This window comes from Podarcis cretensis, assembly GCF_951804945.1.
Source record: "Podarcis cretensis genome assembly, chromosome: 1".
NCBI lineage: Eukaryota > Metazoa > Chordata > Lepidosauria > Squamata > Lacertidae > Podarcis > Podarcis cretensis.
In genome coordinates this window covers 116,878,787-116,900,773 of record NC_137170.1, presented here as the reverse complement: position 1 = coordinate 116,900,773, position 21,987 = coordinate 116,878,787, and the positions used below count along the sequence as shown (strand labels likewise).

The 21,987-nt window shown below is 42.4% G+C and overlaps 1 protein-coding gene and 1 long non-coding RNA gene across 5 annotated transcripts in view; one reads left to right on the top strand and one right to left on the bottom strand.

Moving 5' to 3' along the window:
- Positions 1 to 12,663, bottom strand: part of CCDC141 (coiled-coil domain containing 141) — a 94,587-nt gene extending 81,924 nt beyond the window's left edge. For all 4 annotated transcript variants that reach the window (XM_079975790.1, XM_079975792.1, XM_079975793.1 and 1 more), the window contains exons 1-2: positions 12,418 to 12,663; positions 11,155 to 11,277 (exon numbers count right to left, since the gene is read on the bottom strand). In XM_079975790.1, coding sequence (XP_079831916.1) covers positions 11,155 to 11,277; positions 12,418 to 12,519 — 225 coding nt within the window. In that variant the 5' untranslated portion in view covers positions 12,520 to 12,663. The remainder of the gene's footprint in view (positions 1 to 11,154; positions 11,278 to 12,417) is intronic.
- Positions 1,848 to 7,720, top strand: LOC307220359. The gene is made up of 3 exons (XR_013840850.1): positions 1,848 to 1,969; positions 2,747 to 3,164; positions 6,775 to 7,720. It is a non-coding gene; the product is annotated as an uncharacterized lncRNA (long non-coding RNA).
- Positions 12,664 to 21,987: the final 9,324 nt, after the last annotated feature.

Below are 21,987 nucleotides of genomic sequence, written 5' to 3'. Positions count from 1 at the left end.
TGGCTTAATCTTCCTTGTCAGGAAAAAAAATCAACTGTGGGGCCCAGTATAGATATTTTCAACTGTTCTTTCCACAGTCCACCTGAAAGGATTACCAGAGGTCCACAGACTTTGAGCTGAGAACCTCTGCTACAGACGGTTCTCTTTCCATGCAAAAAACCCCACAATAGTATATGCTACATTACAATATTGTCTGATATTGCTTCAAACCATATAATCATATAACCATATAATCATTTGCTTTTCTTGCATTTGCCAAGATTCTTTGAAACAACTGAACCTTAACTGCACTTAATTCTCCTTTCTGCTTTAGGCTGCTTTCCAGAAGAGTGGCATTATGTTGTTATTAACGTTTCCCGAACTGCTACTACAGCTACAGAGTATTAAAGATACTAAAACAAAACCCATTATTTTTATTTTATTGTGTAAATCCTCCCTAAAAAGGTTAGTAAAGGAAGTTTTATTGAGTTGCAAGCTGAACTCTGAGGAAAGCTTCCTTATGGCGATCACTGATTCTGCATACTGAAATAATATACTGAAATACAACTATATGAGAGACATGGGGAACAGATGCTGTGTAATTAAAGTTTCTGTGCAGAAAGGGTGCTTGCAGCAGTGAAAATTAAGCATGTCTCTTGTTGCTTTCCCGAATCTAATTCGGAGTCCGTAGCTTCTCATGCTGATACATCTGTTTTAAATAAGGGATAAGATATCTAGTGGCTGAGATGTGGGGCCAATATCTGTATGCCACATCAAGCTTATTGCATCATTCACACTATCCATTTGCACACATGCTCGGCAGAGTGCTCTCTCATGTCACCCCTCTGCTAAATTCCTCTCCTAACTGAGCCCAGAGCAGTTTAAGTCTACCTATACACCCCCCCAGACTTTCCCTGGGAGTCAGTTCCCACTGGACTCAGCAGGGCTTACTTCTGAGAAGACATACAATATGGTTGAGCTGTAAGCATTGCATTTATTTTAATAGGAATCTGCTCCTGCCGCAGAAGTATATAATGCCTGCATTTCATTCTGGAAGCAGAAACAAGATGCACTTCTGCAAGTCTGGCTTGGGTAAGTGTTAAGTTGTGGGCGAACATATCAGAAGCCACAGCGATTCTTCCAAAGCAGCTCTTTATTTGTAAGCTGGAACAGAATTGAACTGAGGAGCTCAGTCAGCCTGCTTATATAGAGCTCCACTAGAATGCAACAGTAACCATTTTCTGTAACTAGCCAATCACTGAATGTCACTTTTGATCCTTCATTTGCATACAAACTATCCAATCACTGAACGTCACTTTCGATCCTTCATTTGCATAACTATCTACAGTATCCCCCTGCTGGCCCAGGGTGAGAACTTCAGTACATAACAGTAAGGTTGCCCTATTTCAAAGCTCGAAATTCCGGACACAAAAAATTGTTGAGCCTGGACACTATTTCCAACAGACGAATCCCGGACATGTCCGGGAAATCCTGGATGTACAGCAGCCCCAGGCTTTGGGGTGCATTGTGCATGAAACCCTGAAAATTTATTTTATTATTATTTATTAAATTTGTACAATGCACTTCACCCGCAGATCTCAGGGTGGCTCGCAACATAAAAACGCAATATAAAAAAAGCAAAATGCATAGTAAAAATAAGAACAAGAAAAAAATCAATAATTCCCCCCCACACACACACACACAACACATTAAAAAGGGCCCATATTGGGCCCTTTCTGGATGGTGACCAGCTTAGGATCCAGTGGGATGGATGCATGACTGACTCAGCTCTGGCCCTGTTCCACCCCATTGCGGGATCTTACACTGACTACCATTGGTGGTCGCCTGGCAACAGCTATGGCATCAAAGCCCAGCATGGAAGGGTGGAAAGAAGCCTCCACCACAGCCTAACCTGTTCTCCCCACTCCCAACTCCTCTGGCAGCATGGATTGAGAGATAAGATTGTTCTGCTTGTATTGGTCATTTCTGGGTAAGAGAGATGGTCCACTGTCTGTGGCATCATGCCTCTGAGTACCAGAAACTACAGGAGGGGAGAATGTTGTTGTTTGAAGGCATCCCACAGGCATCTGCCCGACCATTGTGAGAACAGTATGGTGTACCAGATAGGACACTGGCCTGGTCCAGCAGGTTCAGCTTATGTTCATACAAAGTTAACAGCAGAAACAAAATCAGGAGTGAGGATTTCCTTTATAGCAATCTCTTCGTGAAATGAAACGTTCTTACATAACCTCACAATAAAAGTCATTCTTATAACTATAAGAGTATAAGAGCCCTTCATCCTGCTGACAAAAACATCCCATAACGGGGGGGGGGGGGGGCGACCCAGACTTTCAGCTTTAATGGCAATGTGAAGCACCTTTATAATTAATGTATGGAAATAACCTTTAGCACCAAGATTAACAGATAATATACCAAGAGCCAAAAAGTTCATTTAAAAGAAATAAAGGTGACAACTCAAAGGTTGGAGCTACTGAGAGGCCAAATATTCCTTTTTTCAAAAGGCAACAATTCAAAATTAGAAATGCCGAAGAGAAATACTTTCCTGTTTTGTTTCCCCCTTGAATATTTGCATATAAATTACCGTTTTGCAATTTCGTTTCAACAAATAGAGCAAATAAAGTAATTAAGAGCTATCAACATGCATCTCAAAGAATGAATACCAAATTTTATGTCTGTCTGTCTCTTCCTTCCTTCCTTCCTTCCTTCCTTCCTTCCTTCCTTCCTTCCTTCCTTTCTTTCTTTTTAGAAAAGTTAGCTCTGCATAATTCCAGGTTCTCCAGTACATTTCACTGTGACCTTTATTATGACAAAGAGCAGGACTTTGGCAAGCGATCAAGAATGTACGGATGCATCCACATGGATCTTCCAGAGCTTGTTCCAGATTAATCACAGAGAAGGAAGTACAACAAACAGCTTTCAAAGAACACCTTGGCGATGGCTGGCATGGTTCTAGTATTAAAGGTACATGTTTCGTATCAATGCACCTGTAAAGTATTCTTACAGGGGACAAGATCATCATAAGTTTTTATTTCTCAGAACTGCCTTTGTCTGTTATGACACAAAAGCATTGTGAAATGAAAGAGAAAACACAGAGAAAGTTACAGCATAATCCTATGCTATTCAAAGAAGTGAGCACCAGCAAGTCCAATGGGACTTACTCCCAGGTAAGTGTCTATAACGTTGCAGCTTTAAATTATTCTTAAGTCTGATGGAGCTCATTGGGAGAAGATAGCAACCACTAACTTAAAAGCCATTGATTTCAAAGGGATGAAAGCATAACTCTCTCTGGAGCCTAATGTCTTCCACTCCCCTGTCACAGCCCAGTTCAAGAATATGAATCTAAGGTGGGCAAGTTACAAAGTAGGACTTTTTTGTATTAAATTCTTCTTACTTTATCTATAAGGGACACGGGTGGCGCTGTGAGTTAAACCACAGAGCCTAGGACTTGCCGATCAGAAGGTCGGCGGTTCGAATCCCCGCGACAGGGTGAGCTCCCGTTGCTCAGTCCCTGCTCCTGCCAACCTAGCAGTTCAAAGCATGTCAAAGTGCAAGTAGATAAATAGGTACCGCTCCGGCGGGAAGGTAAATGGCGTTTCCATGTGCTGCTCTGGTTTTGCCAGAAGCGCCTTAGTCATGCTGGCCACATGACCCGGAAGCTGTACTCTGGCTCCCTCGGCCAATAAAGCGAGATGAGTGCTGCAACCCCAGAGTCGTCCATGACTGGACCTAATGGTCAGGGGTTTCTTTACCTTACCTTATCTACAGAAAATGTGGTGTACTACCCAGACAAAATTAAGCACATTGAAACCCCTTACTTCATTCACTGAAATATGATAAATTCAATGAAATTCAGTTTTCAGTGCATCTGTGAAAATCATTTAATTAAGGGGCCCTGGCCTGCAAACCTGGGTGTAAGACTCATTAGCCACAGAGGGACTTACTTCTGAGTAAAGGTGCACAGGTTTGTTCTGCACAAGTGTTTCACTTTAGCTGGGCCGCTGTAGTGGTTATTGCTGCAGCATCTGTGCTATGGCTACCGCAGTATTTGTTTGTTTAACTATCTGTCCAGTGTGCCTTACTAAAGAAATATCTAAAAACACTAAAATGAATCAAACAAAAATAGGATAGCATGAAACGACTGAGCATAAAACAAGCTAAGTAGCAACCAATGAAGCAGTTTTAAAACATTTATCACAAGCTCCAGAAGGACTGCCCGAATAGAATTTTCTTTGTGATTCTCTCTCTCCAAAAGGCATAGAGTCAGCCATACAAATCCCAACAAGGAGTGGAACTCCTTAACATAGCCACATACCTTCCCACATGCTACAAAGGAAAATGGGGACATGGCTGTTTCGGTGCCAGGCTCATATGTGAGCCAAGTGACTTGCACGATTGCATGGTCTTCAAAAATAGGGCACCTTTGGGGGCCGTGTTCTCGTGGCAGCCAAAACAGGACATCCTAGGATCCAATCAGAAGCTGGAATGTCCCGCTTAAAGCAGGACAGTTGAGGGGTATGTAGGAGATCCTCCTATTTCTTCTAATCTAGTTATAGGGAAAGAAGGGATTTAGAGCTAGGTCTTCACGGAGGATCTCCATGGAAGTTCATATAGGAGAAGCTTAGAGATGGGGGAAGAAATCAATGTGGTTCACATTTAAAGATGAATTTACCTAATTTGCACTTTGAAAAAGCAGTATGTGAATCAAAACACAGCTGTCCATTTGAAATCTCACACTTTGCCAAATTTTGCAATGCTACTTCTCCAGCAAAGCAATCTGTGAAAAAATGTATATACTGAAGTGTGCATATAAATCCACATAGAAGTGAAAAAAGTGCAATATACTACAGTGTTTCTTCGGTTTAAGAACAGTCCTGTTTAAAAACGATTCAGTTTACAAATTCTGTAAAACCAGAAGTAGTGTCCCGGTTTGCGAACTTTACCTTGGTCTAAGAACGGAATCCAAATGGTGGAAGGGCACTGGCTGCGTTAGGGAAAGCACGCCTCGGTTTAAGAACGGTTTTGGTTTAAGAATGGACTTCCGGAACGGATTATGTTCATAAACCGAAGTACCACTGTATAGTATTGTGTTGTTATATATTAAAACTCCTTGTTTTAAAAACTCCTAGGATGAAAGGTGGTATAGACATTTACCGGTAATTAATTAATAATTATATATATGAGGAAATTGCTTTATAAAAATTAGTGTATTGGGGGGGGGGGAATCTCATACACACAAAAAAGTGTGTGTTTAGAGAAAACTGCCCTAAAATGGTGATGAATTTTCACAAGGACTACAATCTCAAACTGATGTGGGAATGTGGAGATATGACGCTAAGATTGGAAAAATGAGAAACTGAGAAAAACCAAAATTGGCAGATTTGCTTATCCCTAGAGAAGATGTTCCCCAAGGTAATCAGAACTTGGGGCATTTTTTTAAATATAACAATTTTTATGCTTTTATGCTTCTGGCGCTTTTATGCAGAGTACTTTTCTATGATTGAAATCATACTGATATACAGCTAGACTGCTCACACAAATACCACAAAGATAGGCACAGCAGACAAACCATAATCTTCAAAATCATTGTCTACTTGGCAATGCAAAGCCTGTCCAACATAAAAAGACCTTCTTTAAACTGGTAGAAGACGCCCAGAGAGTGCGCAAGCTTTTCCACAATATTGGTGCAGCCACTGAAAAGGCCCTCTCTCGTATTACTACCAACCATGCCTCCACCCTAGCTTTGACACAGAAGATACTCTGGTTTCTCTTCAGATCTTCCCTTAGCTTTGACACAGAGGAAGGTCCCTCCTTCTGAATTTAGGCATGGGCAGGTTTGTATGGGAGGAGACACCTTCAGACACCTAAAGCCCAAGCCATTTAGGGCTTAAAAATCATCAACACTTTGAATTGTGCCCAGAAACAAATTGGCAACCAGTGCAGGCTTGCAGGATAGCTCTGATATGGTCCTATGGGCATATACCCACTTGCTTCCATATTCTGGGCCAACTGCAGCTTCTGAAGACTACATGTAGAATTCATTGCAACCCAATTTCAGCGTAACTAAGGTATATGTTCCTCTGGTCATTTAGGGCATTAAATGTCACAAGCAGCACTTTGAATGGTGCCTTAGAAACAAACTTGGGAACAAAATTCTCTCAGAGCCAGTGTTGTATGGTTCCATTGGTATTCTTCTAAAAGTGGGTTGCTGGGTTCTGAATGAATTGCAATTTTCAGGCAGGCTTCAAAAGCAGCTCAACATAGAACACATTACAGTAGTTCTTCCTGTGGGGATACCAAGGTCAAGTCACTTCTCAGTAGGACAGCAGCCTGGTACACCATCATAAGTTGGTGAAAAGTGCCCTGACCATGGTGCTACCTGGAATCCCAGCAGCTAGACTAAGTGCAAGAACATCTCCAAACCCTGAAGTACAACCCTACAGAGATATGGTGAACCACAAAACCCTAAATTAATCAGGCCACCCACCATTAACATCTTCATTTTTTCTGAGCTGAGCTTTAGTTTGTTCGTCCCCACCCAATCCATCACTGGGTGCTTCCTGACTGGGGGCAGAATTCAATCGCAGACCAGCAAATTCAGGTTGCACAATTCTCTTTGACTTGGAGGACTCGTTCAACAAACCCACTTCTCCAAAAGGTCAGGTTTTCATTAAAACTTTCATAGCCAGAAGGAAAGTGACAAGAAAATGTTCTGGAAAGTGTGGCATAACAATTGATTAACTCGATGTTGTATAACCAGGGCTTTTTTTCTTCCAGCCGGAGCTCAATGGAGCTCAACTCCGGCACCTCTCAGATGAGCACCATTGTCACTCTAGGAGAACAAGGGAGAAGTTCATGGTGAGCTCTGGCACCTCTTTTTCTAGAAAAATGGCACTGTGTATAACCTCTCCACAAACAAATCAGAACAAATACTTACTAAATAGCCAGTATTGCCTAATCTTCCTGCGAACAAATCAGAATGAATGCTCCATAAATAGGTTGGGTGGCATTCAGCTAAGTTTGACTCATAGTAGGCCCATTGAAAATAATAATAAGTTAGCAATGTGCATCAATTGCAGTAGGTCCACTCTGAATAAAATCTAGTTGACTATCGCCTGTTCTCTGTTAAACCCATCTGTTAAAGGCCTTCACTGCCTCACCTAGCTCTGTTGAAAAGGAGAAATAAAAACGACCATCCTCAGAATACTGACAGCACCTCAGATCTCCTTCTGTCAATAGATGTTAACAGTCATCAAGCTAATATTCATTCCACTATCTTCACTTACAATCATCAATGTTATCTTCAGTTACAGTACAGTCGTACCTTGGATCCTGAACGCCTTGTGAGTCAAACATTTTGGCTCCTAAACGCCGCAAACCCGGAAGCGAGTGTTCTGGTTTGTGAATGTTCTTTGGAACCTGAACGTCCGACGCGACTTCTGCGGCTTCCGATTGGCTGCGGGAGCTTCCTGCAGCCAATCGGAAGCTGCTCCTTGGTTTCTGAACATTCCGACTTCCGGAACGGATTCCGTTCGACTTCCGAGGTACCACTGTATTGTTACCCATCATCAGTATTATTACCTACAGTTGTTACTTAGTATTCAAGTAAAAAGGTTGTTGAAGCAAAGATACCCAAGTTATTACAGAAAGACTGCATAATTGCAAAACAAAACCGTACCTTGAAGAAGGAAGCAGATGCCAGGTACTTGTGATATGAGGTCTGTGGGGCATGCAGACTAAAGCAAGAGGCCTTATCTTCGTTAGCCAGTCCTCACTCTTGAACCTGGAGGTCTGGCCACTTAATAATAATAATAATAATAATAATTTATTATTTATACCCCGCCCATCTGGCTGGGCCTCCCCAGCCACTCTGGGCGGCTTCCATAGAAACAAAAAATACAGTAAAATTGCACGTTAAAAACTTCCCTGAACAGGGCTGCCTTAAGATGTCTTCTGAATGTCAGGTAGTTGTTTATCGCTTTGACATCTGCTGGAAGGGCGTTCCACAGGGCGGGCGCCACTACCGAGAAGGCCCTTTGCCTCGTTCCATGTAGCTTTGCTTCTCGCAATGAGGGAACCGCCAGAAGGCCCTCGGCGCTGGACCTCAGCGTCCGGGCAGAATGATGGGGGTGGAGACGCTCCTTCAGGTATACTGGACCAAGGCCGTTTAGGGCTTTAAAGGTCAGCACCAACACTTTGAATTGTGCTTGGAAACGTACTGGGAGCCAATGTAGGTCTTTCAAGACCGGTGTTATATGGTCTCGGCGGCCGCCCCCAGTCACCAGTCTAGCTGCCGCATTCTGGATTAATTGTAGTTTCCGAGTCACCTTCAAAGGTAGCCCCACGTAGAGTGCATTGCAGTAGTCCAAGCGGGAGATAACCAGAGCATGCACCACTCTGGCGAGACAGTCCACAGGCAGATAGGGTCTCAGCCTACGTACCAGATGGAGCTGATAAACAGCTGCCCTGGACATAGATTTGACCTGTGCCTCCATGGACAGCTGTGAGTCCAGAATGACTCCCAGGCTTACTGTTTGAAGCAGGTTAAAACAGGGATGGGCAGCTGGTGGCCCTTTAAGCTGTGCTTGGACTCTCAACTCCCATCAGCCCCAGCCAGCATAGGGTAATGGGAGTTGTAGTCTGGCAGACCACACATTTCCTCATCCTTAGTCTCAAGTGTGCTTTAGTTGCCTAAATGCCTTTGGAACTGTTATTGGTGTGGTTCATTCCTATGTACTTCAGTGGACAAGCTGAATGATGTAATTGGTTTATGTATTCATTAATTGATTTGTGAGGCCAGGGGGGGTGGCTTTTAAGGCATAGCTCTCACAAAGCAGGTTACATAACTTGTACTTCCCACAAAAGCATTTGTTGTTAAGCTTCAACTTTTCAGCGGGCATCTAGTTTTCAGTGTGCAGAATATATATTGTTATGAGTTTGTAGGGGGTAGGCTGTATGCCTGAGACCCTTCTAATTCCTGGATCCAGAAAATGCTAAAATCTAAGCAGGGATTCAAATTGTTGAAAGGGCCAAGCAAGTTTATTGGTAATGGCCCTCTAGGTTTGGGCTATTATGGTAACAGAGGGTGTGGCTCTGTGTCAGATAGTAAACAGGTGGGCCCCGCTCCCTCAACTCACTGGTAGTTAGAAAGACAAAGGGCAGAGTGGAGAGTTGCATGCGTGAGCTAGAAACAAGAAGCCAGAACGCTGCAGGCTGGGCAGCTGGGAGACAGAACCATGCCTGATTTCTTTTGGAATCCAAGGATGTGGCTGTGAGCAAAGCAAGACCCTCTTGGGGTGTTAATGCTGTGAACCCTTCCAACACAGGTCCAGGTTGTATATTTGTGTAAATAAACCATAGAACATTAAGATACCACAGTCCCCACTGTCCCTCACTCTGAAGGAACCCGTAGAATCTTGCACCGCTCAGAGATTGGTGTGGTATGCAGAAATATGATATGGGTGATTTCAAGAGGTGGACAGTCCAATTCATTCCCTGCCACCCTTATTCACTCACCCAATTTTCAGTCAGGAGCTTATAAAGAATAGATTAAATCCTTACACCCCTAATGGTGGTCTTTGCTACCTCTTCATTCCCATTGACTTGTCCCGAAGAGGAAGCCTTCAATAGTGTAATTTCCCACTTCCATTCTGAAGTGGTTCAAAGTTTTACGGTACCTCATGATTCCCTCCTTGTAAACACAGAGCCCGATTCTGATTTTATTTCCCATGCAAGTGTGTTTCAAGATTACTTCAAAACGTGATTTCTCATCATGAGTGGCACTGAAATCAGATTTCTCATATGCATTGCACTGAAATGAAAGCATATGTCTCAGAGGGTATGCATTTCTTGAGAATGTCCTTCAATAATATTCTGCCTCCAAGAATGTTCTTTATTCCTCCCTGGTTCTTTCAGCTACACAACTTACAAATCTTCTTTAACTGATCCTTATTTTAAAACCCTATTCACATCAGTTTATGACATTTAAGCACAACGAAATGATTCTTTTAAACTTTTTAGTACCTCCCCCCCCCAAAAAAAAAGTGTTAAACATTTTTTCCACCAACACTATATGTAGGCTGTGGTGACCATTTATTTTATTTTAAATATCAGCACAGCTTAACACGATACAAAAATAATAAATAAATGGCCATGACCTGTATATGTACAAAATTTAAAATATACTGTTTGAGCCTCTAGTGCATTAAAAAGTAATCTGCACAAAAAACAAATGTCTCTTCCCTCAGAATACCCATGCGGCTCTGTGATGGCTTATCTGATTAATGGTGTTGCCTAGAAAACAGGAGCTATATAAATGCCTTTGTTTACTGTAGAGCCATTAATGACTTATTTCCTTTCCTTTTCCACAAAGATGCTGGCAATTGTGGATAGACAGATAATAACCCACATTTGGGATTCAAAACACTCTTCCACCTACACACGCACCTTCCAGACATCCATGCAACAGAAGATAGACCTCCTTTCATCCTTTTCCTGTTTCCAGCAGTGGATCACTAGACTTATGTTACCTTCCTCACCTGCACTGATTGGTGGGGGTGGGGTGGGGGTGGGCTCCTTACCATCAGGCCACTAGGGAACACTGCGACATTGTGCTTAAGAGTAAGCTCTGGTTCATTCATAGTCATATTGTCTTACGGCTGCCATTACAGTTAGTAGCTACAAGGAATGCTCTTGACAATTCTGAGCTCATCAGCTCCATGCTTGCAATCAGTTCTATGCCTGGCGGTAGTAGCTGCCAGTTGCCAGATTAAGCTTTGGCATGCCACCACAAGAGCAACTTTCATTAACATTTGCCATGACACACTGAAGGTTAAATCCTGCATGTGGTAAAATCCTGCATGTCGTAGCAAAGGCATGTGGGAAGCAAGCCATGGGCAAGCCAAGAGCAACTCATGGCTGTCATTATAACTGGGTGTTTTATTACACACAACAAGGATGGAGTCATTTCTTGCTTGCTTTTGTGAGGTCTCTTTTAGCAACCCTTAGGAACTCCCCCACATGGATTTTTTGTGATGAAACGTTCCTGCAAAGCATTAAGCGGTCTGAGGACTGGCGCCCAACAGTCATTTACAACTTTCAGAACAAGGCTACAACGCGACCTGTAATAATTCAGAAAGTTCACGTCGCATGTCTTACCTTAAGCTTCGCCAGGAGAAGTTCATGATCTTGTAGTAATTTTTTGGTCTCTTCTTGATTGCTGCCGATTTCTAACAAATTTGGTACTGATTCAGCCAGCTGGAGCTGCACCCAATCCCCACACTAAAAACGCAAACAGAAACGTTGTCCTAAGTACAATTTCTCCAGATATTTGTATGATGTGTGTGTGTGTGTGTGCACGATCCAACTCAAAAACTAACGGTCAAGCACTTAGTAAAGTCTAGTCTTTTGATTTAATCCATGCAATGGCTTGTGAGCTCTAATCAACCAAGTTTTAGGAAAGGAAGCATGTAACAACCTCTCTGTCCCTCAGATATATAGAGCAAGGCCACAGCTCAGTGGACCAGCATCAACTGTGCATGCAGAAGGTTAAATCTCTGACATCTCTAGGTAGCACTGGGAATGTCCCCAGTCTGAAAACCTGGAGAGACTGTGCAGACCAGCCTTTTTCAATCTTTGGTCCCCAGATGTTGTTGGACTATAACTCCCATCATCCCTGAACACTGGTCCAGCTAGCTAGGAATGATGGGAGTTGTAGTCCAACAACATCTGGGGACCCAAGTTTGAGAAGGGCTGGTGTAGACAACACTGAACTAGATGGACCAATGGTCTGACTCGGTGTACAACTGCTTCCTGTATTCCTATATTGTTGTATTACTTGTGTTGAAAATGGCGCAGTGCTTCAGTGTGAAGCTAAATTGTTCAAGTAAAGATTTTCAATACGACTTTTCAATTTCTGAATTGGAGATTGATATGTGCAACATAGGGGCATTAATTATTTGTCCATGCATTAACATCAGAACAATTCCTTCAAAGAATTCCCAAGTCAGATCAAATGCACTTTGTATATTCTGGATGCAATCTTTAAATAATACAAGAAAACAAAACCAGAGTCCCGTATTTCAAATCAATACAGTTACAAATCAATGACGATTGTCCTGGTTTTGTTACCAGGCTGTTTGTTTAATTCGTTTTAATTTAAAGTTCTGTTTTCTTCAAATGAAAAATATACACTTTCTTCAAGACTATTTCAGTGATGCTTACTTTATACACAAAAAATTAGAAACCTCCCCTCTCCCAAACTTTGTAATGAAAAATAATGCTTCTTGATTGGGATTGTGTGTGCAGCACACTCCCCTGTGTCAACCAATTTGTGCAGAAATCAAAGCTGAAATGATCAGACTCTGAGCTAGCCAATGGTACTGAGCTATAAGCTCAAGTGTTTAGAGCCCTTAAGCTTACCTTCAATATAGCTATGATGATTTTGCAGTCTCCAGCCTGAACCAGAACTGAACTAACAGTTGTTGTGGAAGGTGGGCCGTCAGAACTGTCATTGCTTGACATGATGTTGTTGTAGTAGTAGCAGAACCGGGCTTCATGCGAAAAGGTTCCGTCTCCGGAGCTGTGTGAATCGGCTGGTCATTCCGAAAGGCAACGAACGGGTACTTGGCTTCATTCCGCAAAAGAGCTCAGCTAACACCGATTGCTCTGCCAAAAGGAAAGAACACGAGGTTAAAAATAGACGCCCCCATTGAGTTTATCTTTCTTGAGAGAGGCCGGCGGGGGGGGGGGGGGGGAGAGGAGAGGTGACACACCCCTAGTTTCGTAGCTTTAAACTGCTGTTGCTGTCTGGCCCCTATAAATATCAGTCTTATAAAATGCCTTGTAAGACTCTGGCATCCTCTGTTTGCTAGTAATGAAGTGCTACACACTCAATAAAAGAAAGAAAAAATAGCTTTCTCCAAGTATTTAATAACTACTGTGCCTCAGGCCTTATGCCTCAGACCAAACAATCATCCAAGTGTGATAAAATCTTCAAACAATGTCCATATATAAGCATTAATATATATCTATTCAGCATGTGTGTGTGTGTGTGTGTGTGTGTGTGTGTGTGTGCTTAACTGCATGCTGTGCTGTGTTTTATTTATTTTCTTGCTTTGGAAAAAGGTTATCTGTTTTATCGTTCTGATATAAACTGCACTGGTATTACTCTTAGTAATGCAGAACAGGCAAGAATTAGATTAAATAACTACATAAATAATAAAACATCACCCTGTCCTGCAATAATAGTAGTAATAATAATAATAATAATATTTTTTAAAAAAAAAAACTTGGAGCAACATAGATGCCCTAAGGCAGATATACCTTTGAGTACAAAGAGTTTGGATCCAAAAGAGACATTCTAAATCAGAGTTAGAAAGGACCACAAAGGTCATCTAGTCCAACCCCCTGCAATGCAGGTATCTTTTGCCCAACGTGGGGCTCGAACCCACAACCCTGAGATTTAGGGCATTTAGTGGCATTTTATCAAGGATGGGGAAGAGAGGAGATGGCTATAGTTTCCTTAGCCCAGCTTCAGACCATGAACGATTATTTATCAGCGTTACCTATATCTCTGTTTATTATGAGCATTACAAAAAAACCACACCACCCACAACAAATACTCTTAAAAGGCACTGCTTCTTTGTTCTTAAGAGTTTAATTCAGAATATATCCTCAGAAAGCTGCGGCGATTCTCCCCATGTGAGCAAACACAACCATCTCCCCTCACCTCCTGAAAATGGTGACCCTGAATTTTATTGTATAGCGTTTATAAACTGCCTTGAGATGTTTTCATTACTAGGCTGAGTATGCATGTTTTAAATAAATAACCTTTTGTTGTCAGTTTTTGACCCTCACTCTGAACTTCACTTCCTAGCAAATAACTCCTGTATTTCCTGAAATAATCATAAAATAGTAATTTATTATTTATACCCTGCCCATCTGGCTGGGTTTCCCCAGCCACTCTGGGCAGCTCCCAACTAAATAAATAAATAAATAAATAAATAAATATAAAATAAAATAAAATAAAGCAAAAAAGCATCAAACATTTAAAACTTCCCTAAACAGAGCTGCCTTCAGATGTCTTCTAAAAGTCAGATAGTTGTTTATTTCCTTGACATCTGATGGGAGGGTGTTCTACAGGGCAGGCGCCACTACCGAGAAGGCCCTCTGCCTGGTTCCCTGTAGCTTCACTTCCCGCAGTGAGGGAACTGCCAGAAGGCCCTCAGAGCTGGACCTCAGTGTCCGGGCTGAATGATGGGGGTGGAGACACCGGGTGAAATCCAACTAAGTCATGCTCAGAGTAGACCCACTGAAAGCAATGGGTCTTCTCTAAGTATTACTAGCCTTGGCAATCATTTCCTGAGTTACAAGGAACCAGGCGGAGGGCCTTCTTGGTAGTGGCACCCTCCCTATGGAATGCCCTCCCACCAGATGTCAAAGAGAAAAATAACTACCAAACTTTTAGAAGACATCTGAAGGCAGCCCTGTTTAGGGAAGCTTTTACTGTTTAATCGGTTATTGTATTTTAGTGTTTCGTTGGAAGCCGCCCAGAGTGTCTGGGGAAACCCAGCCAGATGGGCGGGGTATAAATAATAAATTATTATTATAATTATTATTACGAGTTGTGTACCTGCTCAGGGCTGACCCTTCAATTTCGATGGATCTTTTATTCTTCATTTACTTTTTTAAAATTTGCAACTGCAGCAATTCAAATACATAACTTTTTAAAAAATAATAATAATGAATGGTTAAAGCCTGTATCAGAACACACAAATACTCCCGCGTGTGACACAGCACGACTGAATTTATGAGATGTCTCTTTATCAAGGCATTTCAAAGGGGCATGATGCCCGGCTCATTAGAATGAAACACGGTGCAAGGAAGAACATTTATTCAGCGCAGGGGGAAATCACAGACAGTGTTTTAACCATGCCACGGGGTCAGTACATTAAATCTATTGCTAGAAACACAGAGCATGCCAGAAACAGCCTGCGGTATGAGGCAACAGCTGTCTTGATTCCCAGCGACAGGACAGCTGAGAAAGTGAGACTGGCGTTTAAGGCCGCAGGTCGCTTGTCAGATGACAGTGTGCGCATCAAAGAAGGCCCATGCCCCATCAGGGGCATGTATATGTACACAGATCAATCACACATCTTGGTGACTTATAAGAAAACTTATGTTAGACATCCTGACCCTGCAGACACTGAATGGGATTGGAATCTGCAACTCATCTGCTAATACTTCTGTTTATTATTTAATAGTTGTGTGTTGCCCTTCATACAAATATATCACAGGGTTTTTTAAAACAACAACTAAATCACAAGAAAAAGAATGCCTCTGTATTTTGCAAAGCCAAAAATCGTAATAGTTCCCCTGCTCATGTTTACACATGCATGTCCATCACTTGATTTCTCTGCATGTGGCTGCTGTGCACTTGGGACTAGTTCAAACATGCATGGTTATCGCTCAATGTCCACAACTTCAGGTCAGTGTCTACGCACAGTCAGGATTTGTCATAATCTCCTTAAAATGCAAGGCTTTACGATGGAGCGAGTCTGCATAGTCAGTTACCAGTTATCAAGGGCACAAGAATAAAGAGAAATCAAATAAGCGCATGTGTGAATCATCCATTTGTGACTAGCAGCTGAGGGTACAAACTCGCTGCCGTGAAAAGAAGACTAAAAGCAAAATTTAATTTCTGTCTTTTTATCTATGATTTGATGGTTTTGCAAGAGCAGGTTGTGCATGTGTGAGCCAGCCCTTCCTTTAAAGAAGGGATGGGGAATCTGTGGCCCTCTAGTCTAGATGTTGCTGTGCTGTCATGCTTGACCATTGGCCACATTGGCTGGTGCTGATGAGAGTTGAAGTTAACATCATTTAGAGAGCCCCTGTTTTAAAGGCCTTGTCATCTATAATGTCTAATTTATTGCAGGTAAAGGTGATGTTAGATACCACAATTGTTCTAGCTCTAGTACGTATTGAACTGGAAAAGAGCTGGTGCTGAGAAGTGCCTAAAAGCATGAAATCACCATTGGGTTGTTTCCAATAGTTGTGCTAATGGAAGGTGGTTTAAGCAACCGATTCTTCTTTTCCTATTCTGCTCTGCAGCACCCGAAAAGCCTCTGTGGACTGTAAGGGGGCTCAACCAGACTTGCCCTTGCCCCACCGCTTTCCCCTAAGGAAACCCAAACTTTACTACTGAATCAGAGCTAACAACTGTTGAGTTTTCTCTGGATTGGCATTTGCTCTGGTTTAATACTAAAGAGCGGGTTTTCCCACGGAATGGGGCAAGGCAAGGGCAAAAACACTTGGACCCATGCCTAGGAAGCACGGGAACAAGCCATGCATATTTCTAATGCAAATAAGATAGCTTTGTATGTGTTTATGTGTAGGTATTTAGTCCACCACCTAGTCCAAGCATCTGTTCAAAGCTTGTGCAGCCTCTCCTGATTTGACTGCTGCAGAAAAACAGAGCTGGGTATCATCGCCAGTGGCAGACCTACATTTGGGGGGCCCTGAAGCTTGGACTGTTATGGGGTCCCTTCACAACCAGCAATGAGGTCTGTGTAACCACTGTTAACGTCTTCAATGGGGTTGTTCCACAACAGATCACCACATTTAATAATAATCATAATCATAATAATGACTCGTACCTACGGGACTGCCTCTCCTGGTATGCCCCACAGAGGACCTTAAGGTCCATATATAGCAACACCCTAGAGGTCCCGGGCCCTAAGGATTAGCCTCAACCAGAGCCAGGGCCTTCTCAACACTGGCTCCGGCCTGGTGGAACGCTCTGTCTCATGAGACCAGGGCCCTGCGGGATCTGATTTCTTTCCGCAGGGCCTGTAAGACAGAGTTGTTCCACCTGGCCTTTGGCTTAGAATCAGTTTGATTCCCTCCTCCTCTTTCTTTTTCCTTTCTCCTCCTGTGAAGAGGCTGCATCCTATTGTTTTAATGTTGTATTTTACTCTTTTTAAAATTGTATTTTAATCAACTTGTTGTTATTATTGGTTGTTAGCCGCCCTGAGCCCGGTCTTGGCTGGGGAGGGCGGGGTATAAATAAAAATTCATTACTATTATTATTATTATTACATCTCAGATTTTGGTTAAAACTGCTGTACTGGATTATCTCACATGTCAAAGTCACTGGTGTGAATAAAAACATCCCAGGCCTTATAGTTTTTGACTTGTGCATCTCAAGTTGGGTTTACTGGACCCCAAATTTTTAAGCAATGTGGATTAAAGTCACTTCTAGGGCCCCTCCAAGATTAGGGTCCCTGAAGCTTAGGCTTCATTAGTTTCATAGCACATCCACCCTGGGTCATGATCATTGCTCTAAATCTTCTAAAGACCACTGTTTATGACATAGGATTCCCTATAGTGCTTATGGAGAAGCAACAGAGGTTGCACAAGGTGGTCAATGCAAGTTCGTCTGATAAGTAGCGCACTCCCCAAAAATAACCCAGGCATGAAATTATGAGCTAAAAACAGATGTGAAAGCAAAAAGAGAATCTGATCAGGTTCTATATTGAAGGAACTCTGGACCAAACATTTCAGCCTTTCAGTAAATAACCATGAACCGGTCTTGGGGAAATGTAGTTAAAGAAATATGCAAGACTTAATCCAAATACAAGGCAGCCTCTCTTGAACAGCATGACTCAGAGAACCAACAAGGAAGCCAAACATTTGACTGGCATCAAAGCCTCCCCTCAAGAAAGTTGTGTGCAGTAAGATAAACAATCCATAAAGAGACTCATATAAAGGAGGAAATAATGGTTATACCAAAAAAGTACAGTAATAAGGAAGCAATGGATAAGAGAGTAATAAAACTTCCACAGTGCAATCCATTTGGGAGCCTGTACTAACACCCTAGTATTGTACATCCAAAAAACAGAGTTGATTCCCTCAGGACATTTTATATAACTATATAATGCTACAATTGGTATAACCCCTGATTTCCATGCAGAATGTTCCCGGTTCAATCCCCAGCATCTCTGGACAATATTGAGCTAATGACTAATGACCTGGCTCAGTATAGGATAACTTCCTGTGTTCTGTGGACAATCTGACTGACATTTCTGCTGCTCTGCAGGTCACACTGTTACCCAGCCACCTCAAGTTCAGGAATGGGGCTAGTTCAAGTCACAGCGCTCTTACTTTTAAAATAATGCATTTTGAACTTCATTTTCATGATTGTATGCATTTTAATACATAGCTTTACCCTTGTGTATATGCATTTCATAAACATTGCTCGGCTAGAGAAATGCACTGAAAAATTCAGAGAAATGTGAATTCAAAGGATGGCTGTTTATGTAATGTTTCAGAAAGTGGAAATAAGGTAGGCTCATTTTTACTGTGCACTGAATTTAATTTCAATGCTTAAATTTCAGCCGAATCCCTCATCTCTACATTCAAACCTCATCCAGCTTGTAATCTATAAGCTTACATGCTATTAGAGGGAATAGAAAAATTGCAAAACGTTGGGAGGGGGTAATGTCAGCAAGAAGAACTGTAGAAACCCTGTTAATTGCCCATTTAGAGCACTAAAACAACATTGTTCCATTCTTTGAGCTAACCACAGTCCAAAATACAGGCAATTCTCAACCCACAATGGAGTTACGTTTCGGGGATAGTGCCTAAAGTCAAAATCATGTATAGCCAAAACACATTGGGTTCGATGGTGGGAGGGATTGCCAAAGTCCTTTTTCATGGACACACAGCCCTTTCCTGCCCCTTTTATTATTAATTTTTATTTTTTGACAATCATGCAAAGCTGAAGTTACATGCAAGTTATATGAGTGTAAGTTGCAAGTTACCTGTAATTAAATATTACTGTATAATTGACAATGTGATACTTATTCGGCCGAATCCTATGCACGTTGACCTAGGAGTAACTTCCACTGAACACAATAGAACTTATTGTCAGGAAGCTGTGCACAGGATTGCAGCCTTGGAGCTCTTTTCAAATCCAATCGAAAGTTTGTGGTACCGAGTTTTCTTCTTCTTCTCCTCTTTTTTTGAGGTAAACATTCTCTTATAATTCTGTGAAAGGATTGTTTAAAATAGTTCCATCTATCACCATGGAGCTTGGTGAAATATTTTGAACCAAGATATAAAAGGAAACACAGAACACACAGAAGTGTTTTTTTTTTCCTTTTTCTTTTTTAAAGACAAACTTATCATAAATAGTATGTGGCCTAATGGATGATTGAATTGCTAAAATGTGGCAGAATCAAACACATCTGCTTTGAAGAAGGCAGGCGCTGTAGGAATTGCTCAGACTTCTGGAAAATGTGATAGCAAAATTACTGAAGGGAACATGAGACATTTGACAGCTATTTGGGCATTGGGGGGGAAAAAGAGCTAAAGGGGATTTCAGTAGCTGTGCCAATGTTGAGCCTCACTGTGGAGTTTATTGGTTTTAACAGTTGCATTTTCCAATTATTGATGTAGCGGCTGCCCCATGAAAAAGCCACAGAGACAACAAATGAGCTACTGCTGAATGCAGCTATGCACAGAAGCAGTGCCAAAAAGCCAAAGTAGATCAAACTGGGAAAGGAATGCCAACACCTCACATTTAGGCCTCATCTGGACCATACATACATGCACTCTCCAACATTTCTCCAATGAAAATAGGGACGTCCCATTCCATAATGATAATTTTACTGCCATTTTTTTTGTGTATAACATGCCCTCGTGTATAAGACGCCCCCTATTTTGGGGGACTCCAAATTAAGAAAATGGAGGGAAATAGCCCATAGTTGTTGAGCTTTGGGGGGGGGCAGAGTTGTTGAGCTTTTTTGGGGGGGGGCTGGCAGAAAATCGCTCACCCGCTTGACCTACAATGCCACTCACACGCAACACAAGGGCCACCTATCATCTGTCCCCTCGCTGGCAGAAGCCGCCAATCGCCCGCCCAATTGCCACAGCAACAGTAAATCAACACCAGCCCTTGCCGTGGCAGCAACCAATCCCACGTACGCCCTATGCACTATCCATGAAGACGACCCCCAATTCTTAACATATTTTTTTAATTAAAAAACCTCATCTTATACAGTAAAGTACGGTATTTATATCCCACACATCGTACTGGGTTGCCCCAGCCACTCTGGGCAGCTTCCAGCATACAGTGGTACCTCGGGTTAAGAACTTAATTCGTTCTGGAGGTCCGTTCTTGCCCTGAAACTGTTCTTAACCTGAGGTACCACTTTAGCTAATGGGACCTCCCGCCGCCGCCGCACCACTGTGTTGCAATTTCTGTTCTCATCCTGAAGCAAAGTTCTTAACCCGAGGTACTATTTCTGGGTTAGTGGAGTCTGTAACCTGAAGTGTCTGTAACCCGAGGTACCACTGTATATAAAACATAATAAACATTAAACATTTTTTTGAAATAAAACCTTCGCTATACAGGATTGCCTTCAGATGCTTCACGGGGTCAGATAACTCCATACCCTCCAACATTTCTCCAATGAAAATAGGGATGTCCTAAAGAAATTCTGGGATCAAATCAGAAACCGGGGCAGCTTCTCTAAATCAGGGATGTCCCTGCAAAATAGGGACATTGGAGGTTCTGTACATATAAAGCAGTATCATGCCACTTTAAACAGTCTTGGTGTCCCACGAAGAATCTTGGGAACTGTTGTTTGTTAAGAGTGCTGAGAGTTTGTAGGAGCCCCTTATTCCCCTCAAAGAGCTACAGTTCTCAGGGTGGTTTAACAATCAATCCCTCTTCCAAGGGAGCTCCCATTAATCGAAAACTTTTAGGACCCACTTCATTTCTGTAGGTTTTAATAGTTGCAACCCACCCTGGGGGCTTAGGGTGAATAACAGAATCATAGAATTGTAGAGTTGGAAGTGACAATGACGATCATCCTAGTCCAACCCCTGCAGTTCAGGAATCTTTTTGCCCAACATGGGGCCTGAACTCACAACCCCGAGAATGCCCAGGCTTAAAATGATTGCATTGCTGGTGATGAAAATGGAATGCAGCCCCATTATGATACACTAGCACGCCACACTTGGGCAGCAAAATGAGGGGGGCTCAACGGACTGTACCACTTTAGACTTCAAGTGGGGATCACACTTATGACAGATTCCCTACATTAAAAACTCCCTGTGAATGGAAAACTGGAACAGCAGTGAACGGGTTAAGCTAGTTCCCTTTCTCCTTTGATGTGCTAGTTTTCCACTTGCAAGATGGTTTACATGAAGGGACGTTCAGGAACAGTACTTCTGGAAGTGGAAGTGGAAGCAATCCATTCCACATGCATTCTATGTCGAGCTTGGGGGGTCTGCTCTTGTTGTCGCCATTTCACTTGGGTACTTTGGTGTTCTGTTAAACTGTGGACCTCTTTGGATAATTGGGTTATTTGAGAGGCAATACCTCTAATTTGTTGGAAGATATGCTCAACCGTTCTTGCAATTAGAGTTAATTGGGTTCTCTCCCTACTTGTTATTCCTTCCTCTCTTAGAGGCACAGGATCAACTGGCCCCATTGTTGGATCCAGTTCTATGCTCTCACCTTGAGTATTCTCATATTCACAATCATCTTTAAGGGGAGAAAACCGGGTTTTTTGTTGGAACTATAAAAGCAGATTTGTTTCAAAAGTCCTCTATTTTAGATTGATTGGCAACCGGTGAGAGAGCTGCATCCTCTGGGTCCCTGTAGCATTTACTAGCAGGCATAGTGTTGTGGTGGGGAGTAAACAAGGAGAGGTTTCCTTAACCGAAGAAGAGAGAAAAAATAGAAAGTGCATTCCACATGCGTGGGGCATCTAAGACCACCCTGCCATTTTTCACTTGCAGCCTCTGCAAAGCGACAGCAGCAGCAGAGCTCATTGTGTCGGAAACCCAGCCCCAACACTGCTTAAGATTGGAGAAGTAGTGTGGTGTTTTGCGTTGCACCTGGGCTTGCTCCCTCCATGGGAACCTTGTTTTGACCGGTCTGATGCTAAACACATGCTCACACACACACACACACCTAAC